The sequence below is a fragment of the Lissotriton vulgaris genome, chromosome 9, assembly GCF_964263255.1.
Source record: "Lissotriton vulgaris chromosome 9, aLisVul1.2, whole genome shotgun sequence".
NCBI classification, from domain to species: domain Eukaryota; kingdom Metazoa; phylum Chordata; class Amphibia; order Caudata; family Salamandridae; genus Lissotriton; species Lissotriton vulgaris.
Window position 1 is genome coordinate 1,188,344,952 of NC_141697.1, and position 27,169 is coordinate 1,188,372,120.

At 43.9% G+C, this 27,169-nt stretch overlaps 1 protein-coding gene across 1 annotated transcript in view; it reads right to left on the reverse strand.

The window, feature by feature from the left end:
- Positions 1–3,904: 3,904 nt before the first annotated feature.
- Positions 3,905–27,169, reverse strand: part of LOC147693010 (small ribosomal subunit protein mS25-like) — a 47,227-nt gene continuing 23,962 nt past the window's right edge. The window contains exons 3-4 of the mRNA XM_086939252.1: positions 18,348–18,435; positions 3,905–4,321 (exon numbers count right to left, since the gene is read on the reverse strand). Coding sequence (XP_086795378.1) covers positions 4,129–4,321; positions 18,348–18,435 — 281 coding nt within the window. The 3' untranslated portion in view covers positions 3,905–4,128. The remainder of the gene's footprint in view (positions 4,322–18,347; positions 18,436–27,169) is intronic.

The window sequence follows — 27,169 nt, forward strand, 5'->3', positions numbered from 1 at the left end:
GATAGGTGGTTGGAGCATTTTTAAAAAGGAAACCAATTTCTACCATTAGTGTTTATAATGGGGTACAAAAAATTGAGTTGAAAGGGTGAATAATGCTTCATAAGGGGTCATACATAGTAAAGCTAATGTGTGTTAAAACCGAGGTTATTTCATTTGGAAAAACAATTAACACTGGACTTTGAAATGGGGGATTTATCTGAACTCAGATGTTTCTCAGAGCCTTTTGATAGGATTGGAGGATAAAACAGTTTAGTAAGGAAAACTAATGTTTTGCCATCTTAGTTTATGCTCACGTGTTTGAGGCTGCACAATACATTTTGCAAACCTGTCTTCCTTCACTAACCCATTCCCAGTAATGCAGCCCTGTCATAAGTACCTGCTAGCTTTCCTGATAGTAACCATGCACTACCTAATTATCAACTAACATCACAGATCTACCCCGAACATCAATGGAAGTGTGCTTTAGAAGCCAGCTTCTCCTTACAAATGTAAGCAACAATCCTACTGGGCAAAATGAGAACTTTTTCTGTCTAATGCGTGTGTATATATATATATATATGTATATATATATATATACACACACACACACACACATACATACATACATACACACACAGTTATTCTTCAACCAAACGAATAACAAATACTTAAGCTGGAGACTAGCCCTGATGCAATACCTGAAAATGCACTTTCATGATCTTGTTACCCTACCTACCTCTTATGATGGGTGTCTGGAGCAATACTAAGAAGCGGTAGGGGCAAACATGGCTTATTTACTACAGTGAATAGCTGTGTAATCCAAGACTAATGCTGCTCCAATACCCAGCTACCGTCCACATAGCTACCGGGTTCAGCTGTCCGTGTGCCCACAGGGGCATCTCATGCTGGAAAAAGCAGAACTGCTGCTCACTGCCAAGGAGTACTCAAACTGTTTCTCATTGCTGTTCATTTATGCTTTTCTTATCATAAGTGGTAGCGTATTTAGACATGCAGTGCCTGCTATTTGTGGGCTGTCATTCCTCGTTTCAGCAACACAGACCACTTGCCTGAATGAAGGTCAGAGTTTGAGCGCAGTAATAAACCTCCAAGTTCTAAATTAACCACACCAGGAAGTTACTGCAAGATAGTTTACGACCACATAAGAAGGAAAGAAATGTTGGTGTCTCAGCATTGGAAAAGTCTCGGGGCTGGATGTATGAAGCTCAAATGGGTTTCGGCATTTGCAAACTCATTCGAGCAAAATGGTATGTATGTAGCAAATTTTAGTGCAAAATAAGGAATCGCAAATTTGCGATTGCATGTAAGGAATCGCAAAATTTGTGATTCTTTAAATGCAATGTATGATGCAAAAAAAATTGCTAACTGTCCCTAAGGAATCGCAAATTACCACCAACTTGAAGTTGGTGGTAATTTGCGAATTTGCCAATTTTTGCATTTTTCAAAGTGCCATGTGATGCACATACATGCCCTTATGGCATGTATGTGCACCACATGTGCACCCATGCTTATTACAGGGGTGCAACAGGGTGTCCTTTGGACACCCTTGAAATTATTTTCAATTTGCGATTAGCAAATTGCTAATCCTAATTAAGGAATAATTTCACATTCATTCTAATGGGCCTCCCGGCCCATAGAAATGAATGGGAAATTATTCCTTAATTAAGATTAGCAATTTGCTAATCGCAATTAAGGAATTTTAAGAAATTGCAAAAAAATAGCGAATTTCTACATACACACTCGCAATTAAGGAATTTTAAGAAATTGCAAAAAAATAGCGAATTTCTACATACACACCATTTTGCAATTCTCAAATAGCGATTCCTTAAAAATCGCTATTTGAGAATCGCAAAAGTGTATCTTGATACATCTAGCCCTTGGTATGCTTCCAGCAAGGATCATTTTGAATGAAGAAATTGTTGAGACTCTTCCATATGTTGTTGTAGGCTACTTCAAAAACTCACCAGCAAAACTTCCCTTTGTGTGGCCATGGCAGAGTCTTCAGTTTGGCATATCCTGTACTGTTGTTTTTAGGATATGCCTCAATTCTCATCTAACTGGAAGTTCTAACGCTTAATTACCACTACTTGCGTATGTCTTTGGGGAAATATTTGCTACTACTTCCTGCTTTGTTATTGTAGGTAAAACAGAAGTAAATGAACATATACAAAAAAAGTCTTTATTTGAACAGAAATGTCTGCAGTTAACGGCCTAATACACTAATTTAAGGTAACCCTATTGTACGTGTCGTATTTATGATGACTATTTGTATTGATCAAGAGACTTGTACTAAAGTGCGCCTTCATAGAGTGATGCCTGTTCAGTGATGCATGGAAAACTCATGCCGCTGATGTCACTCTGCACGAAGAAGCTAACCGACTTTATCCATTATTTGTTATTCTAATCTCGAATAAACTTGCATGTACTACTTCTCAGCATTCTTTTTACAGTATTGAGAGCTTTTGTATTTAAAAAGAATCTATAAATTAAAAAAAATAAACAATGTACCGGTGTGACGACTTTTTGTGTAAACAAGTTCATCTTTTATTGCAGTTTATTTTGTAGAACACCTTGATAGACTAGGAAAATGTAAAGTGAATTAATGACTCCTTTTTATTATTAATGAGGTGGTGTACAAAGTTGTATTTGTTTCAAATCACTCTTTCCTTCAAAACTTCCTTCATATGTTGCCAATCTTCCGGTTATTAATGATTACGTTCATTGCGTGTTTTAACTCACCCAAATTACTAGGGGTTATTCCTCTTACCAACCTCACAGGGAAGGGCAAAAAAATGTTGCTGCCTGACACTACCAAAATAATGCACCAGCTACAAATGTACCACTCGTTTAAAAAAAAAATGGAACCACTGTTAACAGGACAAATATATATTAAGTGGAGGGTTCTGACAATTTCTCAGTTTAAAAAAAAAATCCTCCTGGAGAATCCATCAGCATTTTTCAAAGTTTATGCTGAACACGTGCCACCATTTAAGCTGCGAGTATTCAATGAAAGCCAATGGATATCACAGCACGGAGTCGGTTTACCTTCCAACCATGTTCCCGAGAATTCTCTCATCCACCACAGTATGGTAAACCAACTAAACAAAAAGAAGAAATACACAGTTGCGAGCAGTTCATAAATAAATTGAGAAATCTACATATAAGGACAGCGTTGTCAGTGGAGAATGTTCATCCATAGTCATGTTTTAGAAATTTCTGGCTGGCTGAAGAAGCGCACACAGGTTCCAAGGCCCAGATTTACGAACAAGGCACGCAACATAGAGCAACAAGTCGCTGAACTGCGTTGGGGGAACCGGAGAGAGCAGAATGCACCATATTTCTTAAGATGTAGCGCTGTTCTGCTCTTTCCCTGTGCTGGTACTTCAGGCAGCCATGAGCCAATGCAGAAACCCTTGCACCGTGTGCAGTGGTGTCTGAAGCATAGTGTTTGTACTATAAGCGGCCCACCCTCCAGTACAAAAACTATGCTTTAAGGCTTTTCCTACTTAGTATATGCACTTTACAATGCAACACACAGGCAAAGTGGGGAAAACGGGAAGAAATTACAAATGATCTTCCTTTCGCCTGCCTTAGGCACAGGATTTTGCCACAAATCTTGGTCTACAGTTCTTTGTAGATGGGAGATTTGCATCGAAACCCATGGGTAGTCGTATGGGAACGCCCATGCACCACCCATGAAATGAACCCTTAACGCAAGGCAACACATTGCACTACTTTCCTATAACAAATTTGCGCAAACTCGATTCAAAGCTTTTGTAAAACGGTGCTCAAATGTCTGAGTATATAAAAAAAGGCATTGGTTATCTAAAATCATACATAATTAACCTTTGTGCCGCTACCGCAGGAGCGCGCAGAGCTAAGCAAAACAAATTGTAAATGAATCAAATGTCTCTTGAAGAACTTTTAATTTCACAATAAATGTGCACTTTCCCCTAACACCTCACATACAGGTATTCAGAAATCTTAACTTTCCCTTTAGCGGTACTGACTGGCAGACCAGCACAAGTGGTTTCCTTTCATGACTTTCCCTGTGGCACAAACCGGGCCATCCCATGCTCTGTCTTGCAGACAGACTCTTGCCCATGGTGGATTGTCCTCCCAAACCTGGGCTCAGACAGCAGAGCTCTCCCTCTGGGCGGCTTTGTACTTCCCAGTCATCTCCTTCGGTAGAGGCACAATACTGGGGCAGGGCACCTGCCCCTCCACTTCACACATACACTCGCGTAGGCAGTATTTACGGGGGCCAAAGTTTCCTGGGTGGTTTGCTTTCACCATTTTTGCTTCTTCACTTTTCAGCGTTTCCCTAGCAAAAGAAAAATACATCATTAGTCAATTGTATTCCATAGATTAAACAAGAATCCTGAAGAATAATTGCTTTTTCTTTTAATAAGACGGTCTCCCATTTAAGATCAGGTTCTTTTAAGAAATCTCCAAGATGCCCATTTTCAGCTTCTATGAAGTAGATCTGCTTAGTGGGTCAATCGCAATAGAGGGAGCGCGTCATCAATTTAACCAGGTCTTCTATACTGCCCTAAGCAAGGACTATACAAAGCCAGCCAGTAGATTATAGCAGCGAGGTTATGCATACCATCCTCTCTTTCCCACCACCTCAGTCTTTTATATAGTTTGTAACAGAGCTAGTATCGCCAACCATGTATTACTCCTGTTATCAGGTGCAAAAGGATGAAAAGTTGGGTCAGCCTTGAGGAGATTTAGCCATGTGAGAAGCAGGCTGCACATTAATCTACAGAGCTGCCAGCAAAAACATTTGATATAGTCTCAGACATTCAACATGTAATAGTGCCTTGTTACATCTGGCTCATTCTGAGCGCCGCTATCCCACATTCCAGATGATAAATCTGGTTATTCACTGCTATGAAATAGCAACAATGGGGAAACGAGCATGATTTCTCACTGTTGCTTCATCAGAAAGGAGTTCCAGTCTTCTCTGACAGGTCTCTTCAAGAGTCTATCAGTAGGGGTCTGGCTCCCTCTAGTGTGGGATAAGTGTGCCACAGCGGCCAGGGCGGCTGACTCCAGAGCACAGGGCTCACGGTTCGATCCCCAGCGGCAGCTGAGCCCAGCAGCATGTGACTGGGCAACAGCTCGCTTAATCCCCAACGCACCTTGGATCACACACTTTGAGATCGGTTTACGGGTCAAATACGTTACAGTTACATAGAATAGATTGTTCAACTTACTAGACCTGCAGTCTCGTAAAAATGTTATGATTTTTCGAGGCCTGGGGAGCCAACCGGTGGTAAGTAACTATAAGCACGAGTTGGGCTGTAAGCGTATTTTGATTTTTTTTACTTTTCAATAGCTTTTGCTGACAACACATGCATTCTGTACAGGCGAAACTTAAAAAGCATCTGCAATGCTGTAAAACATGCTAAACAAAATATTGGTAAAACTAATAGCTCGTTAATTTATTTATTTTAAACGTTTTATATAGCGCTGGCTAGACCCTGAGGTATCAGAGCGCTTTACAGGAGCATCAGATCATAGTTACAGGTTACATCGTTACAAAGGTTACACAACTCTTAGAGCATGGCAACATAGTTACTTGTAAGGTCGAGATAAACAATAAGCACAAATATGTCAGGGGAAAAGAAGGCAAAGTGAGAGATTCAGGGGAGGGGGGTTGGAGTAGGGGAATTAGACAGATAATGAAGGCGGGAAAGAGGAGGGTAGGGTGAGAGACACAGCGAGAGGAGGGGAGGGGTGACGGGGACACAAACCGGTAGACGAGTCAAGGCAACGTCCAAAGTCCAGTAAGCTGTGATCCCAGGGGAAGTGGTATTCCTTCCCTATCTCTATTCCGAGAGGCTCCCTTTACGCAGTGGACTCTCTCAGAGGGGTCTCTGAGACTCCAAGGCCTACATATTGGATCCTTCCCCAAAAAGGGGAGAGGGAGTGCTTTGGCAAGGGGTGCGATACCATACCTCAAGTGTGAGTGGCTCCCTTGGCGCAGTGGGCTCACTCAGCGGATTCGCTGAGACTCCAGAGTATAAATATTGGATCTTTCCCCAGCAAGGGGAGAAGGAGTGCTTAGTCAATGGGCACAAAGGACAGGGGAAGGCAGAGTAGCAGGCAAGGGGAGAGAGGATAGGAGCTAGGGAAGAGACAATAAGGAGAGACGAAAAGAAGTCTGCCTAAAGACCGACTGGGTAGGCGACGACCAAGGAGGGAATCCACGGCCTATCTCCCCTATAGTTAAACCAGGTAGCTCCATCGGGCATCAGACAAAATAGTTCGGTCTCAATACATTGAGAGAGGAGGGAAGGAGAGACATAAATAGAGGGAGGATGCGGGAGGAGACAACAGGAGAGACGAAAGGAAGTGCAACAATGTACCAGAAAAAGAACAACAAGTAAACAAATCAAACAGTCAGCAATACATTAGGGGATGAGAGAAAGGAGAGAGAAAGTAGTGAGGGGTAGGGGAGGAGAGAGAGTGAGGATAAGGAAAGAGACAACCGTAGAGATGAAAGGAAGTCTGTCTAAAAACCGACTGGGTAGGTGACGACCAAGGGGGGAATCCACAGACCATCTCCCCTATAGCTAAACCAAGCTGCTCCATCAGCATCAGACAAAATAGATCAGTCTCACGTGGCGAGGGAAGAGGTTCACAGAAAAACAGGGTGGAGAGCAAGGGCATGTGAGGGCAGAGGACAGAAGCTGGAAAGAGTAGGAGCGGAGAGGGGGGAGGGTTGGGGGAAGGGGGAAGGTAAGGTCAGGAGAGACGCGGGCGTGTTAGCCCGAAGTCCGGCAGGGTATGTGATAGTCAAAGGAGGGGGCACCAAAGTCAATCTCCCCCATAGCTCGGCGAGTCAGCAGACCCTGGTTCGTTCTTGCTCTTCTTTAGTTGGGTCCACATTTCCCTTTCAGCCATTTTGGTGTCTTGCGTGCGAGTGAGGGTAGGGTACCCGGATTACTTTCCCCCAGCGTGTTTTCGAGTACGGATGTGCTCTATTGTCTTGTTGACTAGCGTTGGGGTTGGCCCTGCACCTCTCCGGCGGTCTCTGTGGGCTTCTCCTGCGGTTTTTTGGCAGCTTGGGGGTTCTCCGTGGTGTTGTGGTGGGGTTGCGTCACTGTGTCGGCGTGCTGGGTATCTCAACCAAATTCCGTCTCCACTGCACCACTTGTTTGTGCTCCCGGGGTATATGAAATGCCACCGGGTGTTCGCGAGTCCTGTGCCTCCCACGTGAGTCAATTGCCTTCACACTTTGTCAGTCCTGCAGCAGTGTGCGCGAGCAGGGTCTCACGGCCTTCCCGTGCTGCGTGTTATACATCGCAATGCCCTCCACATTAAGCAGGAGCCTTGCTATGGGACCAGGTTGAGAGGGGCCACCTGGCCGCACCGGCAGACTGTGTGCATCACTTCTGTCCTGCGCTGCTGTCCCCAGACATGTGTCCCAGCGGTCCAAGCTGTTCATGGGCGGCTCCCCACCAATTCACTGTTCCCCATTAACAGTCCATGAGGACATGGGTTCCCTGTGCGCCGCCCCACGATGGTGAAGACCTATTGGTTTTGTCAGTGCTTGTATTGTTCTGTTCTTCTTCCTACTTTATGGTATTGAAGCCCTTTACTTTGTCTCATAAGAATGTTTAGGGGCTGTTTCTGTATTACTAGGGGGCCTTTTACTAACAGGTACTAGTTAGTTTTTATATTTTCCTCAGAACGTCTACCTACCTAGTGTAAGAATGCTTTATTTATTTATGCTTTTTTATATAGCGCAGACTTTACCCGAAGGCATCAGAGCGCTTCACAATAGGAACAGAAAATTACAAGTGAACAAATTACAAAAGCAGACGATAAGTTACATGAGGTAAAAGTGACAATTGTGAGCAAACAAAATACATGAGGTAGCAAACAGTGCATTACAGGAGGAAAGAGTGACAAGTATGCAGGTTACAAGAGAAAACAATGTACAACTAGAGGTAATATTTAAACAAAATTGCCTGACAGCCAGTAATCTATATATATATATATATATATATATATATATATATATATACTAACTTGGCGGCCTGGCTCGAATACTGGTTAACTAATACATTACTGCCTGCTGTATTATGAAAAGGTGCAAGCTAGAGTAAATTAAAAAAAAGAAATCATGAACAACACTGACTGTGTTCTCTGTCGCTGACCTCGCAGGGCCTGATAAAGCCATTTATTCCTGAGAACACTTCACAGATCATACCATGCCCAAATCTGCAAATACATGGCTGGTTGTCGAGGGAGTTGAGTTTCAACGGGGTATACCCTGAAAACATACTTACTCTCAGGTCAGGCAGTTAAGTATGGGTCAGTGTTTAGATATCATCACAAATGCACACAAAACTTAGAAGGCCACAAAATTCAAAAGTTCACCACAATGCTATATCACATTTCATATTTAATAAACAAAAAATTCTAGAGAATCAACAGGACAATTTTATCATTTCAAAAGAATGAATCAAGGAATTCAAACAGTTCAATTTAAGAAATGCCAAAGTCCATAGGTAACTCTTGTAAGTCAAAGTTATCTATCTCATATTAAAATTCAAAGGTGCTCTCAGTGCAGAAGAATTAAGAGGTGTTTAGGGTAGGATGGGGGTGATGAGGTAAGTCTGGGACTGGGTAAAGGTGATGTGACAATAACACAATCACAAAATGGTTTGAAAAGAGACCTTTACAGTCTAATACGATCCATAGTTCCCTATGTCTCTTCACATATAGGCTGGATTTCTCAATATATTTGGATCCTATACTGTGAGATAATAGTGTAGTCCGTCTACGTTTTGACTCCACTGGTTTAAAGGGCTATTTGCGCCTCATTCTGGAGTCTTCATCAGGACAAAAGGACATTGGAGCACTTAACGAGCGGCCTCAAAATGACTGTCTGTGTTGAACTTTAAACTAGTTCCTCCATTGCTTGAGTGATTGAGGTAGGGTCTGGGTCAAACCGGGTATCAATCTCCTGGTTATTCCGCATGTAAAATAGTCAGGCCTGATGATGGATCTGTGCACAGCCACCATCACTGCTTGGGTCTGACCCAAGCAGTGATGGTGGCTGTGTTTGCTGTTGCAATTGTTTATTGAATACATGCTAGCGTGCTGTATCGCAACTTGACAGGAAGTGAGTACCGTGTGTGCACCTCAGCCTAACAAGTTTGTATGTCAGCTCTTGGTGACCACACGGCACTATGTATCTGTGTAGAGCACTCAGGAAATGTAATCCCGGTGCACCCCATCCGCTCTCAGCGCTGAGAGCAACACACCGTGGGAGACTCCAGGGAGGGGTGCAAGTAACCGGCAGTTTCCCTGGTCAGAAGTACTGCAGCATAAATCTTTTTCCAGCTAGTTAGTCCTGCCACACATCTTGATTCACCACTCTAGCTAGTCAGGCATATTAACTGCCTCATATTCTCTGGGGTGTATTTATTCAGGATTGTGCTACCTAGTCTTAATATTACCTTTACAGGGATTTCATCAGACTGGTTTCATCCTGACATCATCAGGCACTTCTTATCCTTGGAATGGGAGCCTTTCTCCAAGGTGGCATACTACCTCAAACAAAGACTGAGGCCACCCCTAGACAAGGTGGTACGCAATAAACTAGAGGGGGGGGGGGGGAAGGATTCCCTAAGCCCTCTACTGACAGTAAGGTCGCAGCAGCACCACCATGGTGACATTTATGGGCAGACTGATCAAGGACACCAGGAGGGATACTGATAGGTCTTGGCGATTAAGCTAATAAAACTCTAGGATATCACAGACCCAGTGAGCAACATCAGGCAGTTGAAAAAAGATGCCAAGTGGACTGGGAATGCTAATAACCCAGACATTCTCTGAGAGTGGGCTCAGAGAGCAATCTGCATGATAGGCAAAGCAAACTGTGCCCTGCTTACCACGCGTGGACGCTGGTTGCTCTTGCGACTCAACCCTGAATTGGCATCTTCTGCAGCCGATACTGAGGAAAAAGTAAACAGTCATGTAGATGCCTTCGTTAAGAAGCTTGCAACGTTTGTACAGATCGTCACAGCTTTAGACAAAGCCCAGTGCTCCCTCAAAAATGTTTTTAGTTCCCAGGTTTTTGGTAGAGCCGAACGTGGCAGGGGCCACTCGTACGATGGCATCCTCTCTAGGATTCTAGAGGGAGCCAAAGTCCCAAGCTTGCATATCAAAATGGCTACTCCCCATTGTTCCTCTAAAATTCATTTAGTTCTATAGGTTGAAATGTGTCAAACTAGCATTTTGTGCTCTATAGTCACCGTTTCAAGCAGCAACTCTTAATTTGCAGAAATGGCACAACTATTCAACTCCGAGCATGTAATAACCAAATGCAAACAAGGTGCCCCAACACAGTCTGGAGCAATGGGGCCGTCTGTGTCCCAGTTACTGGCTGAGAGCATCTCGGTGACAAACATCTAAGAAGGGGCATGCATGGTGTTGAATGCTCATTTACGATCCCATCTGTGCGGTATCTGACTACACTATGTAGAAATCTTTCCATTACCCACAGCAGTAAACACAGTTTCCATGGTAGTGAGATACTGTTCTTGGAAGATTTAGTGCAGGTGGGGGGCTGGTGGATTTGCTGCCAAACCTAGCTACTCTGCAGTACTGTACTGGAAGCTGATTTTTTTTTAGAATCAATGCCTGTTTCCAGCACTCCCTAGCTTGGGCTTTTCGTTGTTATGCGGGACACATGTTGGTGCACATTACAGTGCCAGTCACACATCCCATGCCAAGAACTATTGGCAAATGGCAGGTCTTTCCATAAACATATTGAGCCATAAAACTTTCTAAGCTAGGAATGTGCATTTATTTGACAGCTTCTCAATTTTAAAAAGCAATGCACCAATGGTACATCCAACAGTACACAAGAACTTAATGCTGGAGCGTTAACAGAAGAACTTTAATCATTGACTCAATCTCACAATCATCAATTCACTAGTACTAAGTAATTAGTAAAGGAACACTCTGTAAATAGCTACATCTATTGGATTTGTCAATGCTTGGTTGGTATGGTCTGGTATACTATGTCCAGCCGGGCAAACTATGTAGTGCTATTGGTGAAGCCGGTTCTTTTTGCCTCCAAACACAGGGGGCTGTTAACGCATGGTCTTCCGCCACACCCAACACTCCTGATCTCAGTTTCCATTTGGATACGGAGGTTGGCAATGGTTATATTTTCTGAAGTTTGCAAAATGGTACTGAATGAATGTGCATACACGAGTTCACTACTGAACTAATTTTTGTTTTTGTGCACAGCTTGAACAATATCAATCATCATTTTGTTTATAAACAGCTGTTAAAAGGTAGAGATTATTTCAGCACGCTGCATCATCAAAGTTAATTGTGCAGTACATACACTATAATTTTAATGTTTAAAGGGCAAATCCAACCTGCCACCATCGTCCTCCCATCCCCCCCCCCCCCCCCCCCGCCCCCCAAACTCAAGCACAGCCTCTTGATCCCATTGGCTTATGGGGTGAGTAGAGTTAAATATTCAACTAGAATCTGATAATCAAATCTTAGCAATTCATAAAGGATTTCCGTCTTCCGGCTACCTCAAACATAGGAAAGAGCAGGAAGAAGCATGTGCTGGGAAAGTCCTCTGTGGGGGAGATAACATCCCTCATTTGTACATTATTCACATTAATATTCCAATGTTTTTTTCAAACCTGTATGGACAACCCTGACTTAGACACACAGGTAATGTTCCCATCTATTATTATAATGTATACACACTAATGTTCGTGAAGGGGCAGCCACAAATTTTTGTGATGGGGCACAACAGTAATAGCTGCACATGAACCCCTTAGGGGCCAGTGTCGGCCAATGGCTGACACAAGCACTCCCTACCCAGTGCGTCTGTTGGCACTGGCCGACACTGGGGAGAGCTTTAAAGGATCCTCCAGTGCTTGCACCGGTGGATTCCATAAAAAAAGTTTTTTAAATATATATATATATATATATATATTTTTTTTTTTTTAAAGGGCTGGGGCAAAGCGGAATTGGTATTACTTCAGCAACCAAACACCCCATCCATCAGGGACATCACTATTCCCCACAGGAGCAGTGTGGAGAAGAAGGTGAGTATTCTCTGCCGCGTCCAGTGAAGATTTTGCCCCGAAGACGGCCTCCCTAGTTTTGAGGGAGTCATCATGAAAAGGGGAGAGTCTCTCCCTTTCCAGCCATGCCATTCTCCAAACATTTACTGCTCATGGATCGCGGATGAACAGCGATCCACACACAGGACACACTAAACCCCAGGGATGCGATTGGGCTCCCTAGGGAAGAGAAAAGGTGTTTTTTAAAATAAATAGTTACATTGACAGGGGGGGGGGGGGTCGCATTTCGTCCAATGTTGACCATTGGCTTTATGGTTCGTCCCTCCCATTGCCCAAACCTTGTTTACTGTATTCTTCCACGAACTTGCTTTCTTTAAACAGGCCATCACATTTTGTTCTAATCTTGTCACATTTACTGTGCATTCTAAGACAAGAGGTCAAATTTTAAGCTGTCTTGTCTTAGTACCAATTGAAAATGTGTTGTCTATAAAGACAGTGCACTACCCCACCATGCATACTCGACTCTATGCCCTTCCACTCTATGCTACGCCACTCCATTCTACGCCACTCCAATCTATCCCCCTCCACTTTGCTACAATCTACCCCAATCTACTCCACTCTGATCTACCTCACCCCACTCCAATCTACCTCAATTCAATCGACCCCACTATTTCCCAAACTACCCGCTCCACTCTAATCTACCCCACTCCAATTGACCTCACTCCACCCCAATCAACCAAAATCTACCCCAACCCAATCTACTGCACTACACTTAAATCTATACCTCTCTGCTCCATTCTACCCCACTCCAATGTACCCCAATCAAACCCACTCCTATCAACCCAACTCTACTCAAATCTACCCCACTCTAATCTACCCCACTCCACTCCACCCCAATCTACCTCACCAGTCTACTCCACTCCAATCCATCCAATCTACCCCAATCCGCCTGGACCCTCATTCAGTCCGGTTGCTCCCCCACGCCACAGCTAAACCACACACAGGTATCGTCTGCATTCTGCAGTCCATCTGAGCAACGCTGCATTGTCCTTTATTTACTAATCAGCTAGCGCTGCACTGTCGCCTCATAGCGCCGAACTATACTCGCTGATTGGCGCTGCACTGTCGCTTTAATTATTTATTTGTGCCGCACTGTCGCCCTATTTAGTTAATTAGCAGCGCGTCGTCTCTGAGGCTGCTTCTCAAAGTTTTCTGCCGATTTTGTGCGTTTTCACGCTGTGTATTTGCTGCCCCTGGCCTTTGACCCTCCATTTTGTTTAGGTTTATTTCCCCTGGTCCGCCCCTCCTCCCGCCACCGCCTCCTCCCAGCTGCTGCCCCTCCCACCCACGAGTCATACCCTTCCTCGCTCCCGAGCTCCCTGTGACCGCCTGGACCCTCATTCAGTCCGGTTGCTCCCCCACGCCACAGCTAAACCACACACAGGTATCGTCTGCATTCTGCAGTCCATCTGAGCAACGCTGCATTGTCCTTTATTTACTAATCAGCTAGCGCTGCACTGTCGCCTCATAGCGCCGAACTATACTCGCTGATTGGCGCTGCACTGTCGCTTTAATTATTTATTTGTGCCGCACTGTCGCCCTATTTAGTTAATTAGCAGCGCGTCGTCTCTGAGGCTGCTTCTCAAAGTTTTCTGCCGATTTTGTGCGTTTTCACGCTGTGTATTTGCTGCCCCTGGCCTTTGACCCTCCATTTTGTTTAGGTTTATTTCCCCTGGTCCGCCCCTCCTCCCGCCACCGCCTCCTCCCAGCTGCTGCCCCTCCCACGCTCCGCCCCCTCCACCATCCATTTATGGCCAAAGCCTCCACGCGCAGCGTCCACGCGCTTCGGACACGCCGAAGGTGCGCCAAAGGTAAGCCCGTCTACGCCCGTCCGCGCCTGGACCGCGCCTAGCGCCAGACCCCCTGCCCCTCGCTCTGCCCACCCCCGCATTACCTACGATGCTGCCACCCTCCTAGCCCTTAACCCCGGTCGCGCCCCCAACTGCGTTCAAGCCGCTCCTGGACGCACCCATGGTCCTTTCTCCTGCTACTCATGCAAATTCATCGGCACCGACAACATCTCCGCTACGACCACACCACAGATTCCCGACCCCAACCACCTACAATGCATCCTTCTCAACACCCGCTCAGTCCACAGGCACGCCATCGACCTATGGAACCTACTAGACACCATCTCTCCGGACATCGCCTTCCTTACGGAAACATGGATGAATGCCTCCTCAGCACCAGACATCACCATTGCCATCCCTGATGAATATAAGATCACACGCAAGGACCGCACCAGCCACACAGGAGGAGGAATCGCTATAGTCCACAAGAAATCTATCCGCATCTCAACCAGCTCTGACGCCAACCTCGCCAATTCCGAACACCTTCACTTCCAGGTCCACATCGACCCCAAGACCACACTCAGAGGCACCCTCCTCTACAGACCACCAGGACCCCGCGCAAAATTCAGTGAAGACATCACGAACTTCATCACTCCACACGCGCTCCCCTCCAAAGAATACATCCTTCTGGGAGACCTCAACTTTCACTTCGATAAGATCAACGACCGCAACACCGCCACCCTCGTAGACAACCTCGGACTAAAACAACTGGTCACTTCCCCCACCCACATCGCAGGTCACACACTCGACCCCATCTTCACCTCCAGCAACCATGTCTCCTTCAGCCACACTACGGACCTCATCTGGACTGACCACAGATGCGTTCACTTCACCTACAACAAACCAAAACCCAGCATCCACCTCCAACCTACCTTGAAAAGGAACTGGAACAAAATCACCACGGACCAAATCTCGGCATCGCTCCTTCAACACACCCCAGCCCTCTCCTCCAACGCTAACGAAGCCGCCGCTAATCTCAACCTATGGTTATCCAACACCGCTGACACCTTAGCACCTCTGAAAAAACATCAAAACAAACCAGGCAGCAAGAAGGCCTCATGGTTCAACGATGATCTCAAGAAGTCCAAGAAACTGTGCCGCTCCCTTGAAAAGGCCTGGAAAAAAGACCCAACCACCAACACCAAGGACGCCTTCAAAAACGCCACCCGCACTCACCACCAACTGATCCGAAAAGCCAAGAAAGCAGCATTCAAGGATCGACTCGACAACAACGCTCACAACAGCAAGGAACTTTTCAACATCGTCAAGGAATTTTCCAATCCCTCGGCCAACTCCAACGACATCACCCCTTCTCAAACCCTCTGCGACTCCCTAGCCTCTTTTTTCCACAACAAGATTGCAGACATCCACAACAGCTTTGACAACCAACCCGGAAACCAACCCACCCTACCGTCTGCTGTCCATCCTCCCCCCGTTAACACCCTCAACGACTGGAAGCCAATCTCCACTGAGGACACCATCCGCCTGATGAACTCCATCCACTCAGGATCCCCCACAGACCCATGCCCTCACCACATCTTCAACAAAGCAGACTCCGTCATAGCACCGCACCTCCGAGACGTCATCAACTGCTCCTTCAACTCCACCACCTTCCCAGAAGACTGGAAACACGCTGAACTCACCGCCCTTCTGAAAAAACCAACAGCGGACCCCACCGAACTCAAAAACTACCGCCCCATCTCGCTTCTTCCATTCCCGGCCAAAGTCATCGAGAAAGCCGTCAACAACCAACTCGCCGCCTTCCTCGAAGCCAACAGATCCCTCGACCCCTCACAATCTGGCTTCCGAGCAAAACACAGTACCGAGACCGCCCTCATCGCAGCAACAGATGACATTCGAACTCTACTGGACAATGGAGACACAGTCGCCCTCATCCTCCTCGACCTCTCTGCAGCATTCGATACAGTCTGCCACAGCACCCTTCTACAACGCCTCAATAACATCGGAATCCAAGGAAAAGCACTGGAATGGATCACCTCGTTCCTCACCGGTAGAACCCAGAGAGTCCGCCTTCCTCCATTCAAGTCCGAGGCCTCTGAAGTCATCTGCGGCGTACCTCAAGGATCCTCACTCAGTCCCACCCTCTTCAACGTATACATGAGCCCCCTCGCGACCATCGCACGCCAACACAACCTCAACATCATCTCTTATGCGGACGACACTCAACTGATCCTTTCACTCACCAACGACCCCGACGCCGCCAAAGCTAACCTGCACGAAGGAATGAAAGAAGTCGCCGAATGGATGAAACATAGCCGTCTGAAACTGAACTCAGACAAAACAGAAGTCCTCATCCTAGGCACATCCCCCTCTGCTTGGGAAGACTCCTGGTGGCCGGAAGCCCTCGGAAAAGCACCCATCCCGACAGACCACGCACGGAACCTTGGCGTCATTCTGGACTCTTCACTCTCAATGAACAAACAAGTCAACGCCGTATCCTCTTCCTGCTTCAACATTCTTCGCATGCTCAGAAAAACATTTCGCTGGATCCCCTCCGAAACTAGGAAAACAGTCAACCACGCCCTGGTCACGAGCCGACTGGACTACGGAAACACCCTCTACGCAGGTACCACCGCCAAACTCCAGAAGAAACTCCAACGAATCCAAAACGCCGCAGCCAGGCTCATACTAGACATCCCACGCAACGAACACATCTCTGGCCACCTTAAAGACCTCCACTGGCTACCCGTCAATAAGAGGATCACTTTCCGACTGCTCACCCACGCACACAAATCACTTTACGACATCGGACCAGACTGCCTCAACTCCCGACTGTCCTTCTACACCCCCTCCCGCCAACTACGCTCTTCCGACCAAGCCCTCGCCACTATACCTCGCATCAACAAGACCACCATGGGAGGCAGATCCTTTTCTTACCTGGCTGCTAAAACATGGAACTCACTCCCCGCTTGCCTCCGCCTCACCCAGAACCACATAGCGTTCAGAAAGCAGCTTAAAACGTGGATATTTGACAAATAATCCTCCACCTCCTCCTAAGCGCCTTGAAACCCTCTGGGTATGTAGTGCGCTATACAAATTTTATGACTTGACTTGACTTGACACTCTTCCAATCTACCCTGCTCCACCACTGTCCATCAGTCTAATCCACTCCAAACAACCCAACTCTAATCCACCCAATCTACCCCACTTCACTCCCATCTACCCCTGTCTAATCTACTCAAATCCTCCCCAATCTACCCCACTCCACTCCAAACTACCTCACTCCAACCATACCACTCCAACTTCCCACTCCATTGCAATCTACCCTACTCTTCCTCAATCTATCTCACTGCATTCCAATCTTGACTCCACTCCAATCTATCCAACTCCTACTCCATTCCTATCTACCCTGTTCCACTCTACCCCACTGAAATCTACCCACTCCAAACCACCACAAATCCAAAGATCTACAAATAACTACTACTCCTAACCTTCACATCTTGTGCCCATTTCAGAAGTACATAGGTTTCCTTGATATCAATTATTCAGTCTACATATTTGACAATATGAACTGGTATATACTTTGTACACAATGAAAAACCATTGCATGGTGCAGCTCGGTTGTTGACTCTAGGTACCTAGGGTTTTGAAGACCTACAAACCCTATATATCCCTACAACCAGAAAGGTCCAGCAGACGTAACGGTATATTACTTTTGTAAATTGGCCATCGAGACAAAAAGTTACAGATGAACTTTGTCACAAAGGGCCTACTCATTTTCAATATTTCTTTATTTCAACAGTTAGCTTCCTTGTGAAAACCTTGAGGGATCTACACATATGACCCTCTTGCGGAAATCAGCACCTTGTTATACTTTTCAGAAATATATAGCTTTCTTGACTCACTCACTGTTTTCACACCAGTTTCCACAACAAACTGAAAGCGCAAAAAAATAGAAAAAAATGGGTTCCCTCTTTGAGAATCCCAAAATTGTGGTAAAAAAAGAATATATTTTTGATTCAGCTGTGCACTTTCCTGAAAACCGGGAAGAGGACATCAAACCTTTCATTGAAGCCATTTTTAAGGGGAAAAAACAATTTTTTTCAAATCGCTTTTCAACATTTTTCCTCACAAAACATCAAAATGTAGCTATGTTTTGCCTATTTTCTGGGTCCACTCCAAGGGAATCCACAAACCCTGGGTACCTTTAGAATCTCCAGGATGTTGTTATAAAAGTTAATAAATTTGTTGAGGATACCTTATGTGGACAAAAAGTTATGAAGGCCTAAGGGGGGGAGCAAGCCCCAGCAGTTAAAGGGTAAATGTTCATTAACATTGCTTTTAAATAGTAGTAACACTGGAGATCATCAGAACGTTTTGTTTTTTTCCTTACTCGCTTTTCCCCAGAATCTTCTTCACATGTTCAACAATCTCTTTGTTGTTTTTCTCATCCACATCAACTAATACTTGCTCTCCTGTATCTGAGAAAACAAAAACAAGTCGAATTAATGAAAAATAGTTTTCGGAAGGTTTTAAAAGAAATGAAAATACTCCATTATACCTTTACTTTCAAAAGGGCAGAACGCTTTATTACCTTAACAATAAACTGTCTTCAGTGATCAATGAAAGCACTTTAATTTCTGCAAGTAAGTCACTTTGTCTATCATTAACAAGTACTTTAAGAAATGACTAAAGCCCTAGTAATAATGACCACTGACCTGAGAAAACTGCCTGAAAATACAATACATATGCAGAATGTCAATACAACTACATACAATTCATTAACATTTGAAGCACCCACATGTATGGAAATGTGCATTGAAATGGAAACTGAAACGAGAGGGTGGCCATCTTCACTATTTCAAGACAAGCACAATGCATCTTTTTTGGTTTCAAATACTCTTGAAAACAGTCATGCCAATAGTTCCTTTTTCCAACATCAATTTGAGAAGCAAATAAAAGCACAAGATGATATATTCTAAGCAATATAGCTGGGATATAAGTGTTTTTCTGAAAAACTGTGCCTTTTGAAACACAGAAAGATAGCATTGTGATGGCCCACTAAAGTAAATGCAATGGAATTAGAAGCTCTTTGTTCTTAGCCAAAAATGCTAAAAAAAAAAATACTTCTTAGGAATGCTTTGAATCCAAAGAGCAACTGAACCATCAAGAACAGGTTGAGATTGTTATTAGGCATTCACCCTTTGTGGCCTTTACAGTCGAAAAGGAACAACGTGCAAGATAAAATGCAATGATTAGGTTTATGACAATTCCTTGCAATGCAACATCAGCTGTGCATATAGACCTTTACGAATTCTCAATCAGTGGGTATTAAAAATGTTAATGGGGTTATCTACCCCAGGTTATAGAGGAACTTTGCGCGCAAGACACATGGAACTCCTGCATCGGGGAAAAGGCCTTTAACCCTTTGGATGCGTCGGACGGCCCCTGGCCGTCTAACGTCACAGTGGGCGTGTGCGTCGGACGGCCGGGATCTGTGCACGCGTGAAATTTTGCCGCATCGCGGGGGAATTCCACCCAGATACAAAGGGTTAATGAAGCAATTAACTAAACAACAAAATTTCTCTCGCATTCAACAAAAGAGAACTCTCTAAAACAAAGTCATCATGCTTGGACGGTGATAAAGTCATATGACACAATAGAGCCATGGGAGAATTTATCAGCTCACTTTTCAACAGCCTTAAAACATCAATTTATGAAACTCCACTTTGGTATGTGGAAACAAAGGATCTCATCCTTTCCTGGGGAGATCAAAACCAACAATGTCGATTATGTGGCTACAAACAAGCATCTCTACAACACGTTCTCTGTGCATGCCCAAAGCTCTTAAAGGACAGAAAAACATTATTAAAAGAATTATTTATAAGCATGAACATTCGAAAATAGAGAGCAGCAGTAACCACTTGGTTAGGCGGGCCCTCAATCTCCTTTGTTTGCAGGGGGGTAAAATTCTTAAATTGGTATTTAAAAGTATTAGGTCAAATTCCAGTGGAAATTCTAAAATGACTATGATGAATTTATGGAAATTTTAGGAACTATTTTATAGATAAGGAGCAGTATTTTCTTACTAAGATTTAAAAAAAAAAAGATAGAGAGTTACAGTTTTACATTATGTTTTTTTACGACTATGATTGTTAAGGTCAAAGCACTGCATGTACAACAGAAATTGAACTAGAATTCATCAAATGTATAATAAGGATTTTTTGGCTTTAACTATTGATCAATGATTTTCATCTGGAAGTTTTTATGTTTGCATAATATGTTGTTTTGGTGTAATGATTTTAAAGGACTGACCACATGAATACATTTCATTACCCCTATGCAACCAAATGTATTGTAGAGGTAGGGCGGTAGAGTGGTAAAGTGAGGGCGGTAGAGTGGTAGAGTGAGTGCGGTACAGTGGTAGAGTGAGGGCGGTAGAGAGGGCGGTAGATTGAGGGCGGTAGAGTGAGGGCGCTAGAGTGAGGGCGCTAGAGTGAGGGCGCTAGGGCAGTAGAGTGAGGGCGGTAGAGTTAGGGCGTGAGGGCGGTAGAGTGAGAGCGGAAGAGTGGTAGAGTGAGGGTGGTAGATTGAGGGCAGTAGAGTGAGGGCGAGACACCTTCCCCATATCGTATGAAGACTCCAACAAAGCATATTGTCTTCATGGCGGAAGGCCTATAGTAGAAGACACCGACAATCTTGCAACGAAAGACAGCAACACAAACGCAGTGGCATCAATCACTGTACAGTTACTGCCACATCATTTACCAAACCAATTGTGCATTCAGCGTTATCAAGGCAGATCCTGTAACGCATTAGTGCAGTACGTGCAATATTGTGACGAAAATAGCTCTCAGGCAGGGCACTTCGCTTGATGAAGAGGGACTTTTACTAATTAATCATTCTGCATTTATTCCTTTAAACACCTGTCTAAACCACTCTAGGAGTGCAAGACTCTTAAACTCTCACATTGCAGGCAAGTTAAACTAGGAGTTTGCAGCAGCTCTTACTTTTTATAAAGCATTGCTATGTTTTAAATTTGAGTGTTCCGATTTTCAAGAAGTTCAGTGACCCACTGCACAGCCTGATTTAACGTCTCCCAATTATTTTCTGTTTTATGGCCATAAATGCATTTGTCTGGTAAATGCCGATTCTAATCAGCCTCTAAAAATACCTAAATTCAAATATGAGGGAGGAATGGTTTCACATATTTCTGACACGTAGATTGCCAAGTACTGAATACAAAAGTGTGCGGCAAATAAAGAAGGAATGGGCAGTACAAACAGTTTCCTGCTCGGTCACCTAACACTATTAAGAAGACTCGGTTTTCCAACAAGTGAACATAGCCAGTTAGAAGCAACCCACAAGACCATTCTCTTCATTCAGTTAAGAATGCGTAACCCATGAAAATACACTGTGGCGGGTTCTCACCCATGGTGAAGTGGAAAGTTTTTCTCGAGGCCGTGGAAGAGTGGTTTTAGCCTTAAACCATGCAATAAATGACCCCAGTAACACGTTGTGCAGAGGGCACTGATAAACAAAACAAGAGGATGGGGGGCGTGTGGGAATTAGGTTAACAAGCTCTCTGCATTGCTGTGGCGGGGGAGCGCATTCCTTTGAAGTCTGATGGGGGAAGGTCCGGCGGGGGAGCGCATTCCTTTGAAGTCTGATGGGGGATGGGCCGACACCAAAAGGGTTTCAATTCACATGGCACGCTTTCAGTTCTGGGGCACGCTTTCAGTTCAGAAGTGAGTGTTGATCTCGGAGGTCAAAACAGAGATTTGCACGCTTTTAAGGCATAAATTTGACTATGTATAGGAGCATAGCAAAATAGCAGAGCACAGAGAGCGAGGCTGCTCATACCCAGTGGATTTAGGAATCCGTTCCAAAAAAAAAAAAAAAAACAAGTGTTAGAGAGCAGAAATGAGTGGGGCTAGGCTGCAGCCTCAACAAGCTCTCGGCATTGCTGTGGCGGGGGAGCATATTTCTTTGAAGTCTGATGGGGGGGGGGGAGCGGCTTGGGAGTGGCTTCCTTTGAAGTCTGATGCCGAGGCTCAGACAAATGGTGTATGGTGTGCGATGTGGCTGGTGATGTGCACGCGCCTGGTTCACATGAACTGCACCTAATCCGCAGTTGGGTCGACTTTTGAAAGCCTCTTACTATAATCTCGCCGAACAATGCTTACGTATTGTTTCAGCGAGACTTAAAAAGTGTTAATGATCTGTAACATATCTTAATACCTTTGCATCATCCAACATTACTATAGCAAAGAAGTGGTCAATTTATATAAATGTTACAAGAACTATTTAATCTCATAAATGCAAAACATTAAAAGATGTTAAATCTATCTAGAAACTAAGAAGAAGCTTGTGGCACTTTCACACCAGGCTCATAATGCACCTGAGAGAATGAATGGAGCAAAAAAGCAATTTTGATTTCCTCTCAGCAGTTTATACGCAGTAAAAAAAACAAGGCCATTCAAGACTGAAAATAAAAATCAAGGTTCTTCTAATCCTTACTGATCACAGCTTCAGTGATAAGAATTTGACTGCAGTGGAACTGTCACAGGTGCAAGTCTCTTGGATTCCCACATTTTATGTGCAACTATTTATAAGTCTTGTAACGAAAACGTTAGATGTGGATCTAGTTTGTGAAACAGATAGAGACCAATCCCAAAAACCTTTTGTCTCAGTCTCACAAAGCTTTACATTGCGGCTTCCCAAATGACCTTGCTAATTTATTTGTCCCTTGCGTTCTATTCAGAACAGAAACTTAAGATCTGCCAAGCAAATTCCACAGACAATACTGTCAAGAAGATCAAATAAACCAGGAACAATTTCTATTCATATGCTGTGCTCTTTAATTTGGAACAAAACGGGAAACCTTCGCTCACAAAACAGGGTTAACCACACAGTGCTTTTACCATGCATGGTAAATCAAGTAAAGCTAAGTATATGTGCATGCGTGATATGATTATATATATATATATATATATATATATATATATATATATATATATACAGAATCCAGGTAAATGAATCCAGACAAGCCTGTAGTTCATCCGAAAGATCTTTATTCGGCCAACACAGAAGTCGAGGGATAACGCGTTTCGAACAACAAGTTGTTCTTGGTCACAATATATATATATATATATATATATATATATATATATATATATATTCACTGAAAAAACCATAGGTTTCACACCAGTTATAGTTAGCTGGAAATTTTACTGACATAAAACCATTGAAATTCCACGTTATAGTTAGTTGGACTCACTATAACTTGCGCGCCTGCAATGCACTGCTGATGACGTCACATATTACATCACTCATGACATGGTCAGTGACATCACTCATGACATCACTGATGACACCATCCTTGTGACAGAGTGACAGACCTCCTTCAGTGTAATGTAACCCTTGAAACACATATTCAAAAATAGAAACTAACATTTTCAAAAAAATGGACATACCCATACCAGTTACAACAACCAATTCAGTAATACCACCATCTATATACACATCCACTCATTCACCAACTGTCTGATATATATTGTCTGTCGCATACGCCTATATGTTAAGCGCTCTGATACCCACGGGTCTTGTTCGCGCTATACAAAACTTTCTAATAAATAAATAAATAAATTCTATATAGTCACTCATACATATATTCACTCATATGTAGTGAAACACCTATACATCCTGTTACACACCGACAGTCATCCAAAAATTACTGACACATACTCACACATGCAAAAAACTATTGAATATCCATTTATTTGCATATACAGCTATACACACACTACCACTTTACTTCTAAGGAAACTTACACATACTTACTCTCTTAAACAATCACTTATAGAAACACATACTAATTTAAACAGGAACTCTTACAATCCCTCATTCTCACATGTACTCACTTATATACATCAATATTCACATATACCAGATTAAAACATATATAGTTATTGATAAAGACACTAGTGAGACAGTCATTCACTCACTAACACACACATATACACACTCATCCACCCATACAGTCTTGCACATATACAAACAGAGAATCAGTCATTGATGCATCTGCGTGCTAAGTCATACCCCCACCAAACCATACAGACACGGATACTGAAAACATCTAATAACCCATATACACACACATATAGGTACTCACAAACCCATGCAGCCACTTATACACAAAGTGAAACAGTAATACATATATTTTACACTTAATAAGCCAGTTAACCAATCAATTAAAAAAAAAAACATCCATTAAGACACTTATTGAAACATTTATTCTTCCATCAAGCTTTACATATACATATATAAAACATTTATTTTTCAGTAAGACACACATTCACTGGATGGTGTCATCAGTGATGTCATGAGTGATGTCACTGACCATGTCATGAGTGATGTAATATGTGAAGTCATCAGCAGTGCATTGCAGGCGCGCAAGTTATAGTGAGTCCAACTAACTATAACGTGGAATTTCAATGGTTTTATGTCAGTAAAATTTCCAGCTAACTATAACTGGTGTGAAACCTATGGTTTTTTAAGTGAATTTAATAGGTTTTTTAAATGCTCATTCCTAACTATAACTGGTGTGAAACCTATGGTTTTTTCAGTGAATTTCATAAGTTTTTTTAAATGCTAATTCCTAACTATATATAGGGCCTCAAACCTATGTATTTTTTAGTGTATTCCTAAGGTTATTTAATAGCAAATGTCTATAGCTAAAAAAAGGTAATTTTTTTAAAATAAATCCTATATTGTATATTAATAATACTTTTTTTAAAGTACATATATATATATATATATATATATATATATATATATATATTTATTTTTCGCCCGGTGCGCTTACCGATGCGCTCACCGGTGAGCGCAATGTTCAGCGCGCCCCGGGGCACGTACCGCGGAGCGTCCCGTTAGCGCTATTGCCGCGAACGAAAACAACATCGTGACGTATCGCGTAGCCGCGTGATGAGTCATATGACGCACGGCGTAACCGCACCCGGAAGCACCCGAGCGCATACGATCGCGCAACGAAAGCGCCACCGAGCCCCGGGGCGAAGCGCGTCGGGTCATGTGATCTGAAAATAACACTTTTCATTGGTTCAGAACAGTTTTGTTTTCCAAATGATCAAAGCCCCCACCTTTTTTCCTCATTCTCACTTTGTTATTTGAGTGAGGAAGACCTGCTTTTTCCTTACAGAGATGGCTACAGTCATATCAGCAGCTGGAGCATCTGCCCCACCACCACCACCATCATCAAAAAGACCACCAGAAGATCACATTGGTGGTCAAGAAGAAGAGCAGGAGGATGACGAAGAGGAGCAACAGACAAGGGAGTACCTGCCTGAAGATAATTCTCCATACAAACCAAAAGAGCACTTCATATGGGAGTTTTTCAAAATCCCAAGGGGATTCAAAAAAGTCAACGCTGCGAAGGTGACTTGTCTGATCTGTGGTGCTGAGCTGTCCAGGAGGAACCCTAACAAAAAATATTCCTTTGGGAATCATACTATGATTCGGCACATGATGCGTTTGCACCCTAACAACTATTCTTCAGCAGGGCTAAGGGACCTCTGCAGTAAGCTACCCCAATCAACATCCAGGGCCTCAACATCCAAAGAACCCACTCCATCGGGTCCAGAGGCAAGGGAGACAGTCCCAAATATACAAACAAAGTTAAAGGATTACAAAATTGTTTGTATATATTGCAACAAAACAATTAGTTACGGTCAGCAAAGCATCACACTAATTAATGTTGCTATTGATAACCACAAATGCCCGAGGAAACCATAATTTTTCCAGATATTTTTTGTGCTCCAGTTGAGCTATTTTCAATTCCCAGTTTTTTGTTCCTCCCCAAAGAAAATACAAAAAAATATAAAAAACTGTTCAGAAAAACCGGGCGCTCCCCCCGCGTAAATCGAAAATATATATTTTTTTGCCACGCGGGGCCCTTTTATAGCCCCACATCAAACCTAGGGGGTCCGGGGGGGGGGGGGGGGTCTACTCTGCCACCTTATGGTCTTTTCCTCTTTTGTTTTTGCCACCTCTTGTATCTCGATCCTACCGAGACACAAGATGGTGGCCGCTCCGGACTGTTTGGAATGTTTACAAACACCCGAGAGCCAATCAGCTTTCCACTCGCGTAGTGCGCCCGGTGCGCGTACCGGGGCGCCCTTATAGCTATATATATATATATATATATATATATATTTTTTGGAACCTAAATCACTCAAAATTCACTGGAGCACATATCTTGAGACATAGCAAAGGCACATCGGGCTACCAGTCCCTACAATTTTGCCAAGTTTGGTGGAAATCCATTCAGCCGTTCGGGCTAAAAGTGAGGTTGACCGCCCTATGGACATTAACATGGGGACAACACGTTTTGGGATCCCTCTTTTATCTCGGCCCCCGCTTGATAAATCCCCCCCACACTTTCAGGGAAGGACCGGGGCGCCACAAGGCAAATTTGAGGAAATTTTCAGGCAGATTCCTCAACCAGCGCCAAAGTTATTCCGCCAGTAGGATATATATATATATATATATATATATACACACACACACACACACGTACACATACACACAAAGAAGACATCTTGAAGGACACATATTACATATGACAATATTTCAGTTTGAAATCAAAATCAGGTAACACTGTCTTGCTTTTCCCCATTTTGGTATCTCGCATTGGGAGTCCCGAGAACTTCAGCAGTAAGACGTTTTCTTGGTTGTTAATCCCCCTCTGAATCAGTGTCACTATCTTCAGGATCCGAGAGAGGATCACAAATGTCACCCCTGTAAGTGTTCCACGCGCCCCCCAGTTTTTCCCATTTTTTAGGACACTTTCTGGCACGATGTACCGCCCTCTCAGTCACCATGGCCGCATCCATATCTGCACTCCATTGCACTAGGGTCGGTACTACAGCAGCCCCCCACTTCCGCGCTTTATTCCTTTTTGCCACCATTATGCCTAAGGTAGCCCAACACTGTCCCATACGTGTAAGATCGTTCGGCTCCCACATGTTCAGAAGGCAACGTCTGGGTTCTGGTACTAGTGACACCCCTTCAACCTGGGAGATTGTCCTCATGACCTGTGCCCAGTAGTTCATGAGCACAGAACAGTCCCACACTGTATGAAAAAAGGTCCCTTCCTCTCTATGTCCTCATGACCTGTGCCCAGTAGTTCATGAGCAC